Consider the following 23,201-nt stretch of genomic DNA (forward strand, 5'->3'; position numbering starts at 1 on the left):
TGCTCTACATTTCTCTCATGTTCCCTCGTTCGCTCATTCAGGCACCTGCCTGTCTGACCTATGTAGGAGTGCCCGCAAGACATGTGTCTCCTATGTGTCCTGTCTGTTTTTTTTGCGCCTAAAACCTATTCAAATATGAACCAAAACCAAATAGCCCAGCAGCAAGTGCTCTTAGACTGACGCTGATGATGACGACTCTGACAGTAATCTTGGAAAAGTATCGCAGCTATGTGGAGAAGCAGGCGGCAAGTTTGGACTATTCAGAATATGCGCTGCGCTAAAGAAGCCCGCTTCTTGGATAAGTCAACCGGATTCGCGCGGCCACTGCAGCGTCCACACTTCCTTCACCCCCCCTCCCCTAGCGTCCACTTCCAACCAAGTATCCCAAGCCTCAAGAAGTCGGCAATGGGGCGGAACGCGCGATAGGAGTGTGGCAACGCCTAACCGCAGCATCAGCGCTTCCGATATTGTGCCGTCGCGTCAAAAGCCTGACGCCGCGAGTCTGAGGCGAGTTTTGCACGTACAGCGCTTGCGCGCGCGATGGTAATCCGTTCATCCCACGCGATGCTTTCCATATCACTCATTACAGCTTAAGCAGGTGGAATACTAAACTTGCTCGGTACGCTGAGCTTCAGAAGGAACAGCAGGAGGTTAGGGGGAAATAAATGTCAGATTAGGTAAAATGCTTTCGCTCAGTACTTGCTAACGTCACAAGTTCCTGGCACGCTGTAACAAGCACTCGTTATTCCACGAACTTGTTGAATTATGATTTCTTTCCGTTCTTTGCTAATTAAAAATGCCTAGTTATTTTCTTGTAACATAGTGTATATTGTGCATCCTGTGCGTGTACAATATTGCAAGCATCAGTGGAGTGTATAGTTTCATTGATTTTTTCCCTCTTTCTTCATATGTGTAATAATTGTTATCGTATACACTCTGCAACTCCTGTCTTGACTCAGGCTGACGAAATAAATAAAAATAAATAAATAAAACACTTACTCTGGGCGGACACTGCAACCGCGCAGAAGGAATGGCGGAGCGCTACGGTTCTAAGTGGCTCAGATTCAACCCGCACCCACAAAGGGCTCGAATCGTACTACACTGGGATATGACAATTCAAAGTAAACAGAAAATTTCCCGGCATTACGCAGTACTTCGAATTAACGCGAGCCGGTTTGATACACGTGATGCTGACGGACCCAGAGTATCGGCAGATACTCGCACAAGGCGGAAGTTCGAATTGAGCGGGTATGGTACCAAGCCAAGCGGGTATTCCGCTTTACTTTCAAAATACTTTCTTGCTTCCAGTCAGGTAAGGTTACGCAAAAGGTTTTTCCCACCTAAACAAGTAGACCCCATCACGGTGGCTCAGTGGTTACAGCGCTCGGCTGCTGACCCGAAAGACGCGGGTTCGATCCCGGCCGCGGCGGCCGAATTTCGATGAAGGCGAAATTCTAGAGGCCCGTGTGCTGTGCGATGTGAGTGCACGTTAAAGAACCCCCGGTGGTCGAAATTTCCGGAGACCTCCACTACGGCGTCTCTCATAGCCTGAGCCGGTTTGGGACGTTAAACCCCAATAAACCAAACCAAAACTAAGCAAGTAGGAACAACTGGCGCCTGCGGCTCACATCGTGCTACTCTAAATTATTTTCATGCATAACCCTCCGCTATATGCACCACAGCGAAGTTTCTATGACACATCGTAGCCGACTCATGCGTTGATTGCTAGCATTTTGGGAACTAATTAGGTTTTACCTCTGGCCGCAACGACCCTGATTATATCATAATCAGTTAATCAGTCGTTAATTCGCATGTGGAACGGCTGCGCGCATTACAATGTGGAGTATATAACTATGGTTTGCCGCTCATAAAGCCCTACGATAATGCCTACGTGCTGTAGGCGGGTATGTGAGGACTTACGGCTCGAAAGCAGGCGCATAAAAAAAAATGAGGATTAAAGCTCGCCAAGCACTTTCGGAACCACGACTGCAGCTCCGATAGGCACAATACAGCATGCGCTTTATCTATTATTTTATGTTTTTTCCTCAAAGGCAAAAAAATTTGCTGAAGAATCACGCGCACAAGTTACGAAGCCGGCGCTCCAGAGTTCTCTCTTCACTCCAATCAGCAGCCACTGAAAACAATCTGTTAATTACAAGAAAGAGAAGAGTTAATCGTTTAGTGCTATTAGTCTCTAAATAATTAACTTCATCATGGTTGCGGAGCATTATCCTTCAAGCCCATGGAGAAATGTTCGTCGAAGAAAAAAAGCGTTAAATGTATTAGACAATAAGCGCCACACAAACAACAGGAAAAAGGCTTAAAAATAGATTCAGAAACCTATGCCAGCCCGACGAGCTTAGAAAATGACCTATAGTTAGGCACACTCTGCTAGCTTGTGTTTCCCTGATGTTCCCATAACGATCACGGTCAGCGTAGCAGTGAGATGTGATTGTAGCTAAACTACGCTTAACGGGTTTTCGCTCTGGTAAAAAAAACAACAGAACTTGCAGGAAAGAAAGACGACGCGAAAGCCAAAAGGAACGAATAGGACTAACGCACGAAAATCGGAATAGCTGGCGTCCCGCTGTTGCTAGTTTACTGCTGCAGGCGTTTTTCGCTGGGCAAAGTTCCTTCAGCGAAAAGTTGCGCCTGCCCAGTAGATACCTCTAAGAGTGCATTTTCTTCGGAAACTCAGATGAGCGTTAAGTGCAGACTGAAAAATCCTCGGCTTAACTTTCAGGTTCTTCGCTTCCAGAAAAAGAGGAGCTCTAAACATCACCTCAAGTTTGAAAGCGTTTGCACTGAAGCCGAAAGAAAAGTTGCAGAAATATATGTAGAAGAATAACATTGCGAGGAATTCGAGACAAGCGCTTCTAGTTCCCCTAGCTGCCACAACATGCCGCAAACACTCTACACGTTGTGCTATTTACATGTTTTTGTTGTTGTTTTTTTTTTTGCAGTCACGATTAAAGCCGTAGTTCTACTATATCCGCCCTGCATAGATCCACAGAGCATGTTCGAAACGCCGAAAGACGCGCTTTGCAGCTGCAGCCTAGCCGTATCTTGTCCACTGCGTTAAAACATGCACGATTTATCGAAAACATAAAAAAATTTGTTCGCGAGGCAGTGTTGACTCACCGTCTGGCGTAATCAGTGGCTTTGTCAGGCTTTCTAAACTGGGCAAACAACTTCGCCGTCGCACCACCGAACGTAAGCCCGCGTTTCGCCCGTCGCTATCCAAACACCGGTGAACGAGCAGGCCTTTCGCTCTTTGATAAACGCTACTAACGGGTTTTGAGAACTACGTATTGCCATCGAAAAGTTTGAGGATATTTTTTTTTTTCTACTATAGCGCGAAGGATAGCTTTCTCGTTTGTTTTTTCACTGCTAGCTTAAAAACTAGGCTTGATACGGGCTACGCCGTTGCTCTACAATTCGACAACATATCAATGCGTCCTTTTACCGTCTGCAGGATATTCTAGCTTTCGCAGCCGCAATTGCAAGTTTGATTAGTATATCTTTAGTCCTATACCTGTAGTCCTCGGACGGAGTTACATGAAAACGCGTTCAAACCTACTGAATGCCAGTGAATGAAATTGCAAGCACCCCGTAATGAGTAATCAGGCTTATTTTCTTTATCGCAAGGTCAAACGATGAGCTCAAAGCAGAGAGATAAAATGAAAGACTGAAAAACAACATGCACTAGTAAACTGTACTCATTAATTTCATGAGAGACAACAGAAAACGAATCTAAGTATACCTAAGGCAATATTCACTCGCTGCATGGTCACGTCTCCCTGAACTTAACAAAATTAAAAACTATCCCACTCTAACCGGCTGGAGCCCGTTGCCAATCGATGGCATGCCAAACATCTTTATTAAAAGTGTGAATTTAGCGTGAAAACGGTATGGTGTGGTATGACACGGTACAGTACGGTATCGTATGTGGGGTTTAACGACCCAAAACTGCCCATGGAATATAGTCATAGTGAAGGGCTCCGGGTTAAGTTCGACCACCTAGGCCTCTTTAATGTGCGTCGATATCGTATTTTACACGGGCATTTTCCATCTCCCTCCATCGAAATGTGGCCGCCGCGGGCATGATTGGACCCCGCGTCCTTGGGATCAGCAGCCGAACTCCATGGCCGCTAGACGCGGGCGAGCACGGATGCCATGGTGTCAAGTTCACTACACTTCTCAAGCGGTTTCTGACTGGCCGTAGCCTCTATCGCTTGTTCCCGTTACATTCTCGTCCTCAGGTGGGCCTTTCTAATGGCGCTCGTACACTGACCAATCACGTGACACTTTTTTGTGAGAAAGAAGCTCTGAGGAAAGGAAGAGGGGTGCGGCCGGAAGAATATGCCGCTGGCAATTATTGCCTCCACACTGTGGTAACGGAACGGGGACGTAAGAGCGGCTTTGTGAATAATGACGTCAGTCTGCTTCACAGCTTACTTTGATACGTTTATACACTATACAAAACGGCATCTAAAAAGCCAACTATGAGTGTAAGCAGCGCTAAAAGACAGGAAGAGTTTGTGCAACCCGCACGACTAAACTGCGATTAATGGTTTGTAAGGAAACAACTGTAGATACAACACAGTTAAATAACTGCGATTCATTCGTGGACTTGAGAATCTGTGCGCAATGTGCATCCTGCAGTCCAACACGGAATGCATAACGTGCTCACTAGAAGAGCCTCACTTACTTCAGCATCTACATCCATGTCTGTTTGACGTTAATACTTTCACAGTGTTTTATTTCTTAAACTGAGTTTATGCACAGCATTAAAAACACTTAGAAGAGTTACAACAAGAACAACTCGCAGTGCGCAATGCTCGAAAAGACTCGTTGATTTTGCGAGTCTGCGCTCCTCAGTTGAGTTTCATACAAAAAATAATCATAGAATCTGTGAGTAATGTGCGTTGAATTTTATAGGAACTGCAGAGTAATTTTGTAATTCGCAAGAAAATTTGTTATCTCGGTGTAATTTCTGAAGTATAAGGCAAATTTCTTAAGAATCGCACTGCCAACGTTTAATTCAGTCTTAAGTTTACAAAAACTCCAGAAGCCAAGAAGGAAGTAGGTATGTAAACAGTATGACGCCCATTGCAACACTTATGTCCGAGCCGTAGCGGTATAGCAAATCTCGTCGATAAAACTACAGTGGGGCCATCGATTTAACCCGGACGTCCGAGTCAGTGCCATCGAAACAGCAAAACAAATCGTGCACCAAATATAAAAAAAAACATCACAGCACGCCTCTACATATAAAGCACGCTCACAGTTCCTCCATTTGCCACAACCTATCTTTAGTCCGTAAAACAAACAAAAAAAACTGCAAAACAGAGACACTCGAACTTTCCACTCCAACCTTGCATCAGCCCAGTGAAACATAGCGAGTTCTTCTTCGCGCAGGAATTTTCCGTCCGGCAATTCGCTCAGCCTCCGCGAGCGTTTCGGTTCACGACAGCAGGGTTGCAGACGCGGGGGTCTTGTAAATAAACACCACCCGGCCCTCGAACGGATAGCCTTCGAACAGCGTCCTGGTAGTAAAAGGGCAACGCATCTAAACGACCACGGCCAGCAAGACGATATTTTTGAACGGCCTCGAGTCGTGATGTGAGTCATTTCAGCGCCGACTACAAGAGAATGCTCGCCGCGCTTACTAAATACCGCAGTTATGCGCGTCTTCGTTCCAAAATCAGGCTCTGATTCAGAGGCTTCGCAGTCAGTCGCCGCAAATTTCATTGCTAGTAAGTCATCGTTGCGCTTAGTTGACTTCCTCAGTAGGAGTTTTGATCGTGCTTCGTCGTTTGGTGTATTTTCAGCAGTCAAAACTTCTTCCGTAACAGACAGCCTTGTACAGAGGGCAAAGCACATGTCTGGAACAGCCGAACTGTGCGTTCCGCAGCTCCCAAAGCTGCTCCGGCCAGGAAGGCAAAATGTGACGATGAAATCCTATGAGTTAATCGTGGGCACCAGTCATCGTTACCACCAGGCACCAGGCACGCTACAAGTTTAACTGCACATGCTTTTATCCAGATCATTTTTAACCAAATCACTAGATATCGCGTGTTCATCCCGAAACACGCTCGGAACGTGTTCTAGACAAGCGTTTTGCCCTCTGTACAGTGTGACACAGGTTTTAAAGCTCTGAGCCTTTTTGCACCAAAGGCTCTTTCTTCAATGACGCTTCACTATTGTCTTTTGACGCCAGTATGATGTACAGGCAAAAAAATATCGGTATTACTGCTGCCAAAGGCGATCGAAAGAGACTGCTCGGTTGAAATGCTCACGCACATCCACGTGCTTAAATAAACAATACGGAAGCGGCGAGATAACTACGTTCAAAAGAAAGAAAGCCAAACGTTGCCCAGAGCAGAACGCAAAACAGGAAGCGCATTGTTTACAAAAAGAATGACGATTACTGACCACGCAATGAAAATGATTGACGTTTCGCCAATGTTTACACGTCTCCTCCATTGTTGCTGTTTTAGTTCAGAGAACGGCAGTCGTTCTGTTTGTTCAAACACTACAGTGCTAGCTGCCAGGTGCTGCGCGCGTTGACAGCAGATTGACAAGCACCGTAAGGCATTCCAGAAAACAAGCCAACTTCTGGGTTTTCCCAGTTTAGCAAACAAGTCACATGTCACAGTGTGGGCAATGAAACGAATGCGTCGGTAGTTGCACACAATGCCTTCACTACTGCCTATCAGACATCGGTGATCACGGCAAAGCTAAAAACGAGTGAAAACAACGGATGACTGAACAAATTATTGGCAGCACTATTGCAGCAGCCCATTAAGTACAATTCCTTCTGAGCAAGGTACGTACAGTCGCCCTGATTTTTAATAATATAGCGCGAGCGTCGACTGAACTGCTGGTCAGCGTCTTATAACGGCGATAAGCGTGCAACAAGGCGAGAGTTCGCGCACGCGCACGAAGGCAGAGCGTCGTCTGCTGCGCTGTTCCGAGCACGAGGACACACGCCCTGCCACAATATCAGTTCGGGAGATCCCGCCAAGTCGTAGAGCGCATGCGCATGATTAATATGTGAGACTTTCTTCCCTTTTATTATTTCTTATCATAACTTTGCATCGCCAGGCTGGCCTCCCGTAATAGGAAAAAAAAAAAAAGAGAAAGAAATCACGTCTCATGCAGTCTCACATATTAATCATGCGCATGCGCTCTACGACTTGGCGGGGTCTTGCGAACTGATATTGTGGCAGGGCGTGTGTCCTCGTGCTCGGAACAGCGCAGCAGACAACGCTCTGGCTTCGTGCGCGTGCGCGAACTCTCGCCTTTTTGCACGCTTATCGCCGTTATAAGGCGCTGACCAGCAGTTCGGTCGACGCTCGCGCTATATTATTAAAAATCAGGGCGACTGTACATTTCTACATTATTAATGCAGCTTACCTCTGGTACTGACAGAGCTCTCCACAAAGACTCAAGTAGTGTTGGGTGCGCAAGCTCATATTCTAGGTGGGACGCGTGCGTTCGTTCAAGATATACACTACTAACAAAAGCAGGGCATCAAGTTCGCATCATCTCACGGGAATGTGCAGCGCGGTGTTTTTGCCGTACTGAAACCAGGTGTCCGCCAGATCAGTGAATGCTAACTGTGCACGACATGTGCACTAAATGTATAGGTTGCTCGTGCTAAGTTTTGAACCCAAGGCATAGCATGAGCTCTTGCGCATACGCCTTAAAAACAACTCAACCTGCACAAAGAACAATGGAATGCGATGGAGCCTTCAGGTATTGGATGTTTAGAGACCGAAGTAACCTATTGACGCCACAGCATACAGGCTAGTTGAAAGAAAATCTCGTGAAGTTATCAAGCGGGCGCCAAGCAATAACTCAGCGGATCTACGGGACCCCAGCGATATCGGCATACCAGTGCCATCGTACGAAGCCAGTATACAAGGCGCGAGAGGTGACCGATGAAAGCTTAGGTCCCCGTGTTAGAATTTAGTAACGACGCCTTTAGCTCGTACCGCAAAAAATAGTACGCTCTGCTCAGACAAGTTCACACATGAGCCACGAAGAATTGCTGCTTTTGCGGCCTATAGGAGTCGCTTATCCTTTCCGCAAACAGAACTTCGGCGTAGATGGTCGGCCGCGACGCGACGTGGTCGAGTTACGGCGGGCGCTTATCACCAGCGGCAGCGGCGTCCAAGGTTCGCGACACCCACTGCCACATTCGTTAGCGTGTGTATACGTGGCAAGAAATCACTTCGATCACTGCGCACGGATTCCACTCACGAGCACAAAAGTATACAAAGAACACCAAGCTCACCTTTCAGTCTAAACTCCTCAACGTCGAAACAACAGGCCACGGAAGAACGAAGCTACCAGCGCCGACGACGTATCCGTGGCTGCCGAGTCGCTCGGCACAACCAGTTTTCGCGGGACAGTAAACAACAAGAAAAGCTGATCCGGCGAAAGGAGGAGGTGCACGATTCCGAGAGGGCGACGGTGGTGGGGCGAGCGCGAACGTGCGTTCCTCTTTCGTTGGCTCACACTCTCGACTAGCTCGAAGAAGCCACCATCACAACTCCCGGAGTTTGGAGCAGTAACCACTTTGCAACACCGCACACAGGGAGCGGGACGCACGCACCAACAGACGGCGAAGCGGCGAGGAGCGAAGAAAAATTATCTCCGCGGGTGTTTCCCAGAGAGCGGCACCGTCGGATTGCCGCCCGCGCGCGCACTGCAAACTTGCCGAACGATGACTGCTGTCGCTTGATGTCTGCACGCAGCGTAATCCCGCAATTGGGTTGGTCGTTCGACGCGGCCGCAGCGGCGACGTGATCGCCTTACGACGACGAGCGCAGCTTTTGCTTTTGCTCGACGAACAGTACTGCGCTCGCGGTCAGGACGTGGGACGGTGCTGTACGCAGAGTAGCGGAAAACCACGGCGGCGGGCCGACAGGCAACCCCCGTTCTCTCGCCACGCGCCGCTTTCTTTTTTTTTTTTTTTTCACTCTCTTTCTTTCTCTCTCTTTTTCGCACTCTCGTAACCTCACCCTTACGGCTTCTCGTGCTCTAAGCACCCTCCTCCTCCGCTGTCCCGGGATTCACGACGGCGCTTGGTGTCCTTGCCCTTTCGTTCTCGCTCTCTCATCCTTCGCTTTTCCGTAGAGTTGGTCCATTCGTTCAACAAAAAATAAAGACAAAATCTTCAACGTTGCGAGTTGTGGCGCGCCCTGTCGGAAGTATAAAGAAGCACATGAGCTCATTTTGAGCCTCCGAGATTGCAGTTTCAGCGACGAACTTCGGCTCGGTCACGTTCTTGGAGAGTGACCTCCAAGATAACGATTTCGCTAGGTGCCAATCTCGGAGGCAAGGCTTTCGTAAGGCATTTGCATTAGCACCGCTTCGCGATGCGCGCCACCCCAGCGCGCTTCTCTGTGGCGCCGAATTCAAATTTGGGTCTAGCTATCTAGCGAAACAGAATGCCTTTTCAGCACCTGGAGTTTTACAATGATCGCAGAAATTAAAATAAAAAAGATACGGGGTACCTTACACGTAGATTTGCTGAAGCTTGTAGCACCTCCACGGTGCTACAAGCGCGAATATTCGTATCAAGCCGAATATTCATTGTGAGCACCGGCATTCATTTCGGTCCGCAAGCCCTATTGACAGAGACATAACAACAAGGCGGCGCCCAGAGCAATGCGCATTCCTTCCTCCAAGGGCCATGCCGTAGCTGACTGCGCTGGTGAGCTTCTTTGTGGCTATACCTGCGAAGCTGGTATAGTCAGAGCTGTGCACAAAATACCTCGCAATACGAGCCAGTTCAGTGCCAGTTGAGAGGGCATTTTCCGTGGCTGGAGAAGTCGTTTCAGCTAGAAGGGAACTACTTCTGCCTGACCATGTGGAGCAGCCGGTTTTCCTTCACGACAACCCTTTATGTTCATCCCAGCAACGCGTTTTTGTGCTTATGGCAAGCCAGCCTTGATCAATGCCGTGTACCAGCCATCTTCTATGATATTTCCACTCTTCTAAAAACAATGTTCGAGACTTTGATACTTTTTGTGCAGCCACACACACCTTTTGTGCTCATTTCATCACTGATAGTTGAACTGTGATGTTCTTGGGTGCTCAAAAAAAGGTTTTGTAGTGGTTAAATGCGTCTATCCTTGATTATTTGATATTCGATTCGATATTCGGAGCCAAGTATTCGTATTCGATTCGTATTCAAAGAATTTGATATTCGCACACCCCTAGTAATTATCGTTCTCATTGGCTGGAGGATTGAAGAAATTAGATGCTGGAGAAGGCATTGTTGGCTAACTCAGCACTGTTAGTGTCAAAAGTGATTTGTCAGTAGCATATGGAATTGTTCGTATTGCTAAAATATGAATAAAATGAGCAAATTCTGCCGCGCCTCAAATATAGCAATAAGGCTTATCATCGTGATTAGGACATCTTCGTTTTAAAAAAAAAAGTGCCCTCACTGCCTGTTTATTCATTGTTACAAAACTGCTTTTTTTTTATAAACGCAACCAGTTGGAAAGGATGTGGAATTCTACCTACGTGTGGAATTCTACCTGACTGCGGATGTGGAATTCTACCGGCAATACCGTAGAAAGATGCTGCGTTGTCAGTGCAGAAAAACCATACACTCTATAGAGAAATAAATAAAAAGGGAGGTAGCTATCCTTTAGCGCAGGAGTGTGCTAGAAGACAGCTTGCCCTCTTTTTACTCCAATAGAGGCGTATTCTTGTTTACAGTGTAGAGCGGAGTAGCCATGGCCGCTGGCCGGGGCCTTTGTAGAATAAGCACAACATGGAGACAAGTAGAGGGATAACGGGGTAAAGGTAAACTCGAGTTCACGGAAACAGCGAAGATTTTATTTATTTATTAAGGAACCCACAGCGCCGTGGCATTACAGTTGGGGGGGGGGGGGGGGGGGGGAGTAGGAAATGTACAAAAAAGAAGCACACATGCGTTCGCCATGTACAGCCTTTGTCAAAAGTAACCAGGCTGCAGGGTTTGCTTCCAGCTTGTACAGTGGAGCCCTTACAGCTTCCCTGAAGCTGAAATGGTCGTTAAAGGTGAAGGCTGGGGGTCTTCTTAACTTTCAACACCTTTCGATCTTTAGGTAAGCCACAAGGGCTCCACAATACAAGCTAGAAGCAAACAGTGCAGCCTGGTTACTTTTGACAAAGACGGTGCATCTCACTTCAAAAGAACACATCACAATCGTATCACACCATTAAAGAACGAAAGAACGCATCATTTGATGTCACACTCACAACATCGCTCGGTAGTCTGTTCTATTCTCTATTGGTTTTCGGAAAAAAAGACATTTTGAACAATTCAGTTTTTGCCGCGAATTCGCGGACTTTAAAAACATGGTCAACACGGTTGGATCTATAAAAAGGCTCCTGCACATACTTTTCGCGTTCAACCCGAACAGTTGAATAATAAACAGCATGAAATAGCTTCAGACGCAACTTCTTTCGGCGCGTGTCAAGCAATTCCCAGTTGAGTGCATCCTTCGTACGCGATGCACTGTAACGAGCCCCGGGCGTGCCAGACATGAAACGAGAGGCAATGATCTGCACCCTCTCCAACTTATCTTTATCTCTAGCTGTAGGCGGGTCCCAGACAGTGCACGCGTAGTCCAGAACAGACCTGACATAAGTCTTGAATAAAATGTCACGACATGACCGTGGAAAAGTGTTTGCATTTCGGCGAAGAAATCCCAAGTTTCTGCATGCTTTAGCAGAGATATAATCGACGTGACGGCGCCAGCTCAAATCAGGAGTAAAATAAACGCCTAGATATTTAAATTCGAATACCTGTTCTAACATTGTGTTCCTAATAACATATGAATACACATCAGGGTTTTTCTTTCTTGTAGATTCTCCCACTCGTCGCTGTGCTCTTGTGAATAAAAAATGGCCTGGCTTAGCTTATGGTCAAGCCTAGGATGCGAAGCATACCGCCGGCGGAGGCTGCGCGTCCGCAAGCGAGCGCATGAGTTGAGCCCCAGCTTTCACAGCTGTTGTGACGTCAGCGCCCCTAGCGGAAGGAGCGGGAGTTAGGCCGCCGGCGGAGGCTGCGCGTCCGCAAGCGAGCGCACGAGTTGAGCCCCAGCTTTCACAGCTGTTGTGACGTCATATCACGTGATGCGCCGATGTAGGTCAAGTGGTAGCTGCGCGGCCGCGCGCGGCGCAGCAAGGAAGAGCTCGGTTGTGCGGCTAGTATGCTTCGCATAAAATAAAGAATTCCGGGACGACGTTCTGCACTGAGTAGCTCTGCAGCCTCACACGCCTTTCCCCGTCACCCAGAAACGTGTGGCTTATAAGGTTTTTCCAACGCAACAAACAGGTCGTCGCGCTCCTAAGAACAGTAAAGAGGCAAGTCTGGAGGAAAGTCTTTTAATGTTTCTCTCGTGTTCTGCAGAGCCCGGAAGTTGGTGAAGGTGCCCGTCCCGGCGCTGTTGCCATCGTCACCGCCTGCAGCAAAGGGTGAATAAGATAACAGTAATTATCGGTGTACTGCATGGGAAACAGTGGAATAGTCAGCTATGAGCCAACGGTGCTCTTATCAAATGCGGATACTTAGGGAGCGAGCGCCGGTGGTGCATACGGTGCCAGCCGCCGCGGTGGCTCAGTGGCTATGGTGCTCGGCTGCTGACCCAAAAGACGCGGGTTCGATCCCGGCCGCGGCGGCTAGAATTTCTTTGGAGGAGAAATTCTAGAGGCCCGTGTACTGTGCGATGTCAGTGCACGTTAAAGAACCCCAGGTGGTCGAAATTTCCGGAGCCCTTCACTACGGCGTCTCTCATAGCCTTAGTCGCTTTGGGACGTTAAACCCCAAAAACCAACCAAACCATACGGTGCCCTTTTGGTGCATATGCCGAACGTATCAAAAAGAGAGAATCAAAGGATAGAGACCGATAAAGTAACTCTAGCGTCACCGCTATGAAAACTATAGACCTCGTGATTAGCACTTCTTTCAGCGGAGGAAAATTTCCCCACTCCATTTAATTCAGAAGATCTACTACAAGGATTCTTCCCTTAAGAGCAGGCTACTAACAACCTCTACTTATGTCTCAGCCGGCATTGATATTCTTGACAAAGCAGGTGCTTCTTTATGTCAACCGAAACATTTGGTCACTCATTCATTACAAGCACTTCTGCATGTTGGAACCACCTTCTTCGGTATGTACAGTAGGCACAATTGACTTCAGTGGTTTTAAAAATGGCACATATAAACTTTTTTTTAGCAATTTTCGTCAGTTTTTAATTTGCATTTCTCTTTACTGTGTTTTTTCTTATTTTCCAACACTGTTATCAAGTGTCTTTGCTGTGTTTTCATGTTTCTTATTGGGCGCCTCAAACCTCGCAGTATTTCCTGCTGCTTCCTCATCAACATTGCGTGTAACCCACTGCACTCTTTAATGACCTTTGGCCCCAAGGGCAATAAAATAAATACGTAAATAAAAAGAAAAAAAAAAACGCCTGCCTGGAGGTATCTCGGTCAACTGGGCAACGGCCTGACAGGCTCCCCATCAGGACGTGAAAAAAGGTGGATCCCTAACCAACGCGTTTCCACCCAGCTCAGCCAGCTCCTCCGCAATTTTTCTTCGGTTGTAGCCAAGAAATGTGTTATTTCGTAGTGTCACGATGAGCCGATGACATTTAAACACATAATTAATGTGCTTCCTCGACTATCGGGTTTACATAATTGTGAGTGTTCACTGTTTTCATTATTTATTTATTTGTTTATTTATTCATTTATTTATGTATTTATTTATTTAGTTAGTTAGTTAGTTAGTTAATTAGTTAGTTAGTTAGTTAGTTAGTTAGTTAGTTAGTTAGTTAGTTAGTTAGTTAGTTAGTTAGTTAGTTAGTTAGTTAGTTAGTTAGTTCTGTACCCACAGCCCCGGAACACATTGCAGTGGGGGACTTCATGAAAGTAGAAAAATTACGCGGGCCGGAGTACATTTAGCCATTCATTGTCTCGATTAGCCTTACTTGGTCTTGAACAACTCTAGCAAAACACTTGACCGCTTTCAGGTGCTCCAAACATGGCCTACGAGGTCTGTTAGAAAAGTATCCGACTTTATTTTTTTTTTGCGAACACCTGATGGATATGAAACAAGCGCGCTTGCATCAGCCGACCTTGAACCTTCGTGCGCATGCACGAATTTTTTCCCGCCTGCCGATAGCGTCAGTCGCTGGGACGCAGCGTTTGAGTGAGGCAGTGCGCAGTGCTCTCGTCGGTTTTTTATTCCAAAGAAAATGGCGGAGCGACAGGAGCAGCGTTACTGCATCAAATTTTGCCAGAAACTGGACGACAGCCAAGTGGAAACCGTTCGGAATATTCAGTACGGCTTTCGGTGAAGATGCTATGAGCAGTACAGAGATTAAGCAGTGGTACAATTGGTTTAAAGACGGCCGCACATCGGTGGAGAGCGATCCACGCTCCGGCCGGCCATCAACATGCCGAAATGACCAGGTCATTGCCGAAGTGCACTCTGTGGTGATGCGGGACCGTCGTGTGACTATCCGAGAAATTTCGGAAGAGATGGACATCAGCAATTTTTCTGTACATTCCATTATCACCGAAGATTTGGCCATGGAGAGAGTTGCGGCGAAATTCGTGCCGAAGCTGCTCACGGTGGACCAAAAGCAGCTTAAGCAGCTTCGTGTTGAAGTCTCACAGAACATGCTGAATTCCACAAACAGTGACCCCGACTTCATGAACACCATATTCACTGGTGACGAGTCTTGGGTGTACAGGTACGACCCGAAAACCAAATCCCAGTCGTCGTAGTGGAAGCATTCCACGTCGCCAAGACCAAAGAAGGCCCGCCAAGACCGCAGCAATGTCAAAGTGATGTTGACTGCTTTCTTTGACTGCGTCTGTGTGGCACACCACGAGTACGCACTCTACAGGGTCAAACAATGACCAAAGAGTACAACAGGGATGTCCTCCGTCGCCTACATGGTGCTGCGTGGCGCAAGAGACCGGCGTTGAGGTCAACAGGACACTGGCGCATTCATCACGGCATTGCTCCTGCACATTCCTCGCACTTGATTCGGACTTTTTCGCGAAAAACAAGACTCCTGTAGTTCAACAGACTTCTTGCTCTCCTGATATGGCCCCCTGCGGCTTCTGGTGTTTCCCAAAATCAAGAGACCATTGAAAGGAGCGAGATTTCAGACAAGAGATGACATTATGGCTGCAACGACAGCTGAGCTAAACTTCATTCCGAAAAGGGCCTTTTCGGAATACTTCCAACAATGGCAGCACAGCTGGGAGAAGTACGTTGGGTTCCAAAGGGACTACTTTAAAGGTTATTAGGTTCCCAACGCTCCAGTTATGCCAGTTTTTTTCTTCGGCCAAAGGTCGGATACTTTTCTAACAGACCTCGTACATTGTAAGCCTAAGCTTTTCTGGAGATAGAATTTTATCGCAACTTCGCTCTTAACCCACAGCAGCTGCATGACGCTGACTCCGCACGACATCAGATCCACGTGGGTCTCATGTGTCTTTAGAGAGTCAACGACCACTTAGAAGACCGTTTCATGTCCTATCGAAGAAAGTGGTGTTTAAAAAAAAAAAACGACTTCCGCCAGAACAACTGTGTGGTTAAAGGGACCCTGAAATGGTTTCTTCAATCATATTTTATTGCAACAACTCTGTAGAGGTGGTCTCTGCGAGTATTCTAGTCTGATCCAGAAAGCTGCGCGTGAAACCAATAATTTACAAACAATTTTTCAAACTTGCCGCTCACAGCCGATTAGGGCGACACCTCACCGCGCGTTTTTACCCGCCCCTACCACTTGACGTAAACTGGGCAGCCTTGGCCATGGACTGGGCGACCCTTCTCATTGGCTCTGCCCATTGACGTCACGCGCAATTTTTGCAACATTTCATTTGAAACTGAGCACTGATGCTCCTTGAAATATTATTTTATTGATTGCTTATTATTTTTAAAGAACATACGTATACAGAGGAAAGAATCCAGAGCATTTCTTGAAATTAATGTGGTACTTCCGGTAAAGAAAGAAATCCGTCTGCTCACAAAAGCATGTGTTTTCGTCAAATCTCGGCGCCCGCCTTTGCGAGTTTCCTAGCTGCGCCGACGAGTCGCTGCTATAGTGTACTAGAATTATATATATCGCTGCTGTCGTCGCCCTGTGGGTCTCGGTATGGCGTGTACTGAAAGGCTCGAAGCCCATCTCAGCGGTGGCTGCACGCAGCCGCGCTTCGAGCTCCGGATCCATGCTGTTCGAGCAGCAATCAGGAGACAGATGTGCGAAAACTTGGACGGCGCGGCACCGATCGTCATCAGAAAGACTGCCAGCTATACTCGAGCAGCGACAAAGCATGCCTGCTTATGTTGGGAGCTTTCGGCAACGGCACCGCTCGCGGGCTCTCCGAGCGACGAGCTCTGCTGCTGCCTGGCTGTCGTGGTCGTCGCTAGGCCTATAGCTCGTTTCGCGTCGAAGAGGCAGCGGCCGGCGCTTCGGAAGTCGCCTGAGCTATAATAAAAGGCTTACTCTACACATCGCTTTACAGTCAACAGCATCATCTCACAATAAAGTAATAGTATGGTCACTTTCCGCGACGCCTTCAGCCGCGAAGCGAGCGGGCGGCAGGCGAGCCGGACCCCAACGTCAGGCCAGCGGCAGCTGCAAGGCGGTTGTGGCCAGAAATTTGCTCGTATCACAGTTGTTACCTTTACCAGCAGCTCAGTACTGGTCAGCGATCCTCAAAAATGACAAATTTTTCACATTTCTTGGCCTAGGGTTTATTATTTACGTCAAGAACACTCTTTAGCTCATTTTTTATGACGCCGGCAGACCTGATCCAGGCCGGTCGGCCGGCCGGCATGCTCGGCGTACTTGACATTCGCACAAGGAAATACAAAACAGCCATTCTACCAGAGATGATGCTTTCTAGATTCGAGCAACGACAACATGTCTGTTAAAAAGTGGATCTTTCGGCGACGACACCGACTGCGGCAACGCCGGGCGACGAACTGCGCGCTGGTCCCAGGCTGCCCTAGTCGTCGCTAGGCCTAATGGTTTCGCATCGCTGACGGCGCTTCGGAAGTCGCTTGCGCTATATCAAAAGGCCTACTCTTCACATCGCTTTACTGCGAACTCGTCCCATAATAGAATATATATTCGATTTCCACGACGCCTTCAGCAACGGAGCTAGCAGGCGGCAGGCGAAGCGCCGCAGCAGCGCCAAAGCGGCTATGGGATGAAATTTGCTAGTATCGCATTCATCACTTGTACGATCAGCTCGGTATTGGCCAACGACCGTCAGAAGTGATGCATTTTTGACATGCATCTATCCCAGGGCTTGCTATAAACGTGAACAAACAATACTAGCGCGTTTTTCACTCGCCGGCGGCCGGCGTCAAGGCTGGCAGGCCGGCCCGGTGTGGCTCGGCCCCGAGCGCCCTGAGGAGCGCGCTGTACGTCATCACGACGCTGCCGCTCTCCGTGCTCGCTTTGGCTCCCGCTTCCCGTCGTTGCGTCTGCCGCGCGCGGCTCGTCGTTGACATCTAGCAAGTTGCACGCAGGCGACGAGCTGCGATCGGACGTTGCGACGCCGTTCGCAACAGCGCACCGCAGTGAATCGCACTCACTTTCGCACATGTGTCTGCGACCACCGGAAGTAAACAAGCAGAGCGCCATTGCCTGACGTATGCATGGGCGGAGCATCGGCCCGTCTTTTCTTTTTTTTTTTCGGAGCGAGCCCCGCGTGTATGAGTTGAGGGTGGTATGTGGGGGAGAGGAGGAACATCATTTTTAATCGGCGATATCTTCGGTGTTGATGGAGTTCGCTTAACAATTTTTGCGGTGCGGCGCCAAGTGATGGAATACCGATCTCTCGTGGGCTTTTGCTAACCTTGGCAAAGAGCTTTTCAGGGTCCCTTTAAGCAAGCGACCGTGGTTTTTGATCGCACAGCTGGAAATTTGGGTAAAACGATGCGTAAATCAATGGATTAGTTTATGGTGTTCAACATCCCAAATCGACTCGGGCTCTGAGAGACGCGATATTGGAGGGCTGTGGATAATTTCGACCACCTGGGATTCTTTAGCGTGCACTCACATCGCACATTACACGGACCTCTAGCATTTCGCCTCCATCGGAATGCGATCGCCGCGACCGGTATCAAAACCCGCATCTTTCGGATCAGCTGCCGAGCACCATAACCGCTTAGTTTTTATGTCTGCCGTTTCTTCGAGCCAGTAAATATTAAGCTCAAGTTCCCAGTTATAGCTCAAGTTTTTGACTTTTACGTCGGTGCTGTCTCTGATGTGAAGCTCCGCAATTCTAATTTTGGTTTATTGTAACTTTAAGACAAACCGCATAACGCTTGACGGCAGCAAAATATCTTACTACCATACGAAATGCTATTCGGTGCGTTAAAGAAAAAAATTCAAGGGGCACTTTGGCTCTCTAAAGTGCTGCAAGGCGAAAGCGTTTCCTGGGGCACCGTTTGTTTTTATTCATTTTCTGCATTTCGTATTTTATTTTCTCATTTTATTTTTATTTTTGTTTCTTTTCATATTGTTATTGTTCTTTTTTTTCCTTTTTTAATTTATTCATATCATATTTGTTTCATTTTATTTTCATTTTTGTTTCTTTTCTTATTTTATTGTTTTTGGGTTTTTATTTTCTAATTTTAATTTCTTATTCTTTTTATTTTATTACTTGATGCGCATTTATCCATGCTCAAGCCATGAGCCTTCGTGGCGGAGTGGTAGCGTCTCCGCGGACAAATCTGCCGCCACGGCTGCTAACGACAGTATGAGGCCTTAAAGGTGCATTGAAGAGGAATCTGAACTCGTCTTTTTGCCGCGGGTACTCGATCTAAATGTTCCGAGCATTCTTAGAAACTTCGATTTATTGCCCTGTGTGGCCGATTCCCTAATTAAATCGAATTAACGTCCGGCTCCCGCCTTTTTTTTTTTTTAATTCTCCCTCGTACGGTGGGAGGAGGCGACCAACGCGGGTAGTGCCTTTCACCCAGTCCCGTGGCGGCTTGCCGCTCTGCCATCGGCGGAGTAATACGTAGTAGTCCGTAGAAGCAAATAGTCCGCGCGTATTTTTATTTCTGCGTGCTTATTTTGCGGTTATATTATCTGCAAATGAAACTATTTATTCACGGAAACTTAAAAAACAAAATGAAGCGAAAGCAAAGCCTCCACGGAGCTGGCTAAAGGGCACTCCACGCGTTGGTCGACTCCGCCCACCGTACGAGGGAGAATTAAAAAAGAAAAGGCGGGAGCCGGTCGTTAATTCGATTTAATTAGGGAAATCGGCCACACAGGGCAATAAGTCGCAGTTCCTAAGAACGCTCGGAACGTGCAGATCGAGTTCCCGCGGCAAAAAGACGAGTTCATATTCCTCTTCAGTGCACCTTTAAGGGTTCCGCCAGTATTCATAACCGGTACCCACATTTCCTTATTTTCTTGGTACCTAAACAAAAATTATTTCAGACCACGAAATTACAGCCTCACGGATTCTGAAGCTCCCGAACTTCAAAATTCATAATCAAATTTCATAATCTGTTACTACACTTATTTACCCCGGTAACTGCAGGAGCGCCGAAGCGGAGTGGTCTTTGGACATCGTTTTCTTTTATATATTAAAGAGACCGTGAGCCCAGCTACATTCATTTGTTCTGAGAAAAAAAGATTTCTTTCCCTTTTTTTTCTGGCTATGTTCACGTTTGCCTGAAAGCAAAAGGCCCATTTATTGTCGAGGAAATTTGATCAAGAACCTTCATGTCAGTTCATTTAAACTAGTGACGTCCATACTGATTTGGAGTGAAAGGTAAAGTAGTGTAGCCTCCGGGATCCGCCCCCAAAAGTTGTTGTTGAATGCATTTTACTTGCAAAATCAGACGGTGATGACGGCACTTGTTTTTCACATTTTTTTATTGTTTCCTGCTTATAAAATTAAAGTTTTCGGTACTAGTATTCCCTTTGTGATTAAAACGCGGTGCAGTGCAATAACCGATCCAAATAAAATTATTTTGTAAGATTAATAGCCATGGTGATCAATTACTCATAAACTCGAATTTTAATAGCATTCATGCGTGGTGCCGTCAATGGGACAGCAAATTGTACACTGATAACACAGTTTTCACGAGAATAACAAGCAAATGACTATCCGTTTCAGAGCAGACATCCCTCGCAGCCTTTAACTGAAGCTTCCTTCGGTCACTGTAACTGATAACCTTATCTGGAATAGACGTGTGTTTGGCATATGTGCGCCTTCCTTTTAAAAGCTTTTTCTTTTATGACAAAAATTAAAGTGCGCTAATCAAGACGTAAAGCTGTAAGCGCACTCGTTAATCATAAGATCTAAAGCCTCGATACGCTTCCACCGCATGGGACGCCTACACAAAGCTTAACATTAACGAACATGAAATCATCTAACGCGAACCCGTTCGTTTCATTTTTCTAAATAAAATGCAATGAACGCGCCAACTAATAACATGAAGAAAAATAACATTCCAACACTACAACAACAATGAAAGCTTCGTATACTGAACGTTTTTGCTAAAACGCGAAAATTGCTAACTTCTCACTATATCTGAAGTCACTTGTTATGAGTTTGACAAAACATGGTCACGAGAAACGACAGACCACCTACAATGCTAGAATAGGCGCTGCTAATTAAATATTCCCTTTTTCCTCCCGAAATCGAAGAGTTAACCGATTGCTACTATTCAACAAGATGCATCGATTTCACTAAATTCATTTATTAATTTGCACGTACTGCAGTCGTTACCCGATGATTTTAGCAGAGTGGTACACATGTAATTAATAATACAGTGGCCTTTTTGGTTTCTGCTCTCTACAACATAACATCACTGAAGAGATCAGAAGCAAACATATAATAACGAACTCGCTTAGTTTGTTCATAGTTATTTATTGTGACGTCAGCAGTGTTGTGTTGTAGCCTGTATTAATCAAGATGCAGAATAAAACTGGCCCCTGCTTTAGCACCTAAAACAATATTATAAAAATTACAGTGGATGCAAATTATTGCAATTGAAATTTTAAAAATATGTGCAGGATTTAGTTCGGGCTTCAGATGACCTCAGATAAGAAAGCGCCGCCGCGGTGGCTCAGTGGTTATGGTGCTCGGCTGCTGACCCAAAAGACGCGGGTTCGATCCCGGCCGTGACGGCTGAATTTCTTTGGAGGAGAAATTCTAGAGGCCCGTGTACTGTGCGATGTCAGTGCACGTTAAAGAACCCCAGGTGGTCTAAATTTCCGGAGCCCTTCACTACGGCGTCCCTCATAGCCTGAGTCGCTTTGGGACGTTAAATCCCATAAACCAAACCAAACCATCAGATAAGAAAGCATCAGTAATATATGAGTCGAAATAAAAATGCTTATCTGCATGTGTTAGACTCATCAAAACAGTTTTTTCGACGTTAATAACCACTTGCGGTTCACACCTCGAAGAAACCATTCGAAGTGCACTGTTCAATAATAATTGGTCTGATTTCTTGTCATTTTCAGAGCACAAAGATATCGGCATGAAGCCTAACTTTAACTTTAATATATTGGACAATATAATTTCTATGTTATGTGAATAATTAAATATTTGAAACTTGACTACTGAAGGCTAATGCGGAGCCTTCTGACTGCTCTGAGTAATATTTCCCTCGCATTTTAAGTTATTAAATGTTTCCTACTGGCTGTTGCCCACCCTCCCAGTGCTTGCCTGATTAATGCATTCTGTTTGCTTATTTTATTATGTCTTCAGGACTTTTTATCCTTACCTCTCCTGCTAGGGCCCGTCTAAGGGCCTGCAGTATATTGTGGAAAATATGGTAATACTGTTAAAGATTAAGACCTAGCGGAGTGATGGGATGCTTGTGCACCATGGGTTCCGGGTGAGAACTGTGTTTTTTCTTAATTTCTTTCATAGCTTGAGTCGCCTTGGGACGTTAAACCCCCATAAACCAAACTAAACCAATCTTCATTTCTCTCTTCTTACAGTCGTGCTTCACAGACTTTCCTTAAAGAAAACAGATCAAGCTATCATTCACTGTGAGCAGGATTTGCGCATTTGAAGCAACACATACTTCTCATTACTGGAGCAGCCTTCGGATATATACCGCCGAATTTTTTCCTGTTCTTATTTAATGAAGCGCCCAGCTAACTGCGCTTCTTACCGATTTAATTATATCTTCTTATTAATATAATGACCTAATTATCTTTTATTATTATGAACTAAAATCACATTTCAATGTTTCAAGAACATGTCTACATCAACAGCAATAATGTCATTGTCTCAAGAGTTGTGTTCATCCTTGCGCAATAATCAAATAGCTGCAGCGTTGCTTCTAGAATTGTAGCATTTGACACTGTTAATAATTCAATCTTAATACAACATTCAGGACGCTATTGTTTTAGGAATTCCACTTGTTTTTTTTACAATCTACGTTACTAACAGAAACGAAATGTCTGCATGAAACAATTAAAATCATCTCAAAAAACTGTTTTTTCTGGAGTTAAACCAGGATCAGTTTTAGGACACGTGCTATTATCCCGTTACGTTAATGACTTCCCTCACTGTTGACGAAATTAGGGAAGGGAATGGAAGGGAATAAGGGAATGATGGTGATATATGATGATGGCAATGCAATAGTTTTTACGGGATACACTCCACTTGAAATTAGGCTAAGATAAACGAGTTATCTCACATATACGCATGGTTTCAAACTAACAAATTAACAATAAATGCTGCTCAAACAAAGTACATTCTGTTTAGGTCAAGGCACAAACGTATCATTTATATTCAGTTACATATTTTCCCTGAAACCATTTTGATTGAGCAAGTTGACACCATTAAATACCTCGGCGTAACATTAGACATCAATCTTAACTGGCAGGAACATATTGATACCTTGTGTTCTAAGCTTGCTTCAGCTTGCTACACCCTACTCAGAACAAGCGGGTTACTGGACATATCTCTACTGAAAATAATTTGTCTTTTTTTTTCATTGTTACACGACTTACTGCTGTGATTCGTAGGCTAGTGCATACAGATTCTGCATTGATTCAAACATTTCTTTGCAGAAAAGAGCACTGCGTATAATAACCTACCCGGACAGGTATCAGTCCAGAGTTCCCTTGTTCAACAGGTAACATATTTTGCCATTACCTTTGGTATA

At 46.1% G+C, this 23,201-nt stretch overlaps 2 protein-coding genes across 2 annotated transcripts in view; both read right to left on the reverse strand.

The window, feature by feature from the left end:
- LOC149328930 (uncharacterized) overlaps positions 1-8,947 on the reverse strand; it is a 52,245-nt gene extending 43,298 nt beyond the window's left edge. Inside the window, exon 1 of the mRNA XM_089559939.1 lies at positions 8,306-8,947. The gene's annotated coding sequence lies outside the window, so the exon portion shown is untranslated. The remainder of the gene's footprint in view (positions 1-8,305) is intronic.
- Positions 5,468-23,201, reverse strand: part of LOC149328931 (uncharacterized) — a 30,307-nt gene continuing 12,573 nt past the window's right edge. The window contains exon 5 of the mRNA XM_089559144.1: positions 5,468-5,549. Within this exon, the coding sequence (XP_089415270.1) occupies positions 5,468-5,549 (82 nt within the window). The remainder of the gene's footprint in view (positions 5,550-23,201) is intronic.

Source organism: Amblyomma mixtum, chromosome 9 (genome assembly GCF_055824585.1).
Source record: "Amblyomma mixtum isolate Tamu chromosome 9, ASM5582458v1, whole genome shotgun sequence".
Lineage (NCBI taxonomy): Eukaryota > Metazoa > Arthropoda > Arachnida > Ixodida > Ixodidae > Amblyomma > Amblyomma mixtum.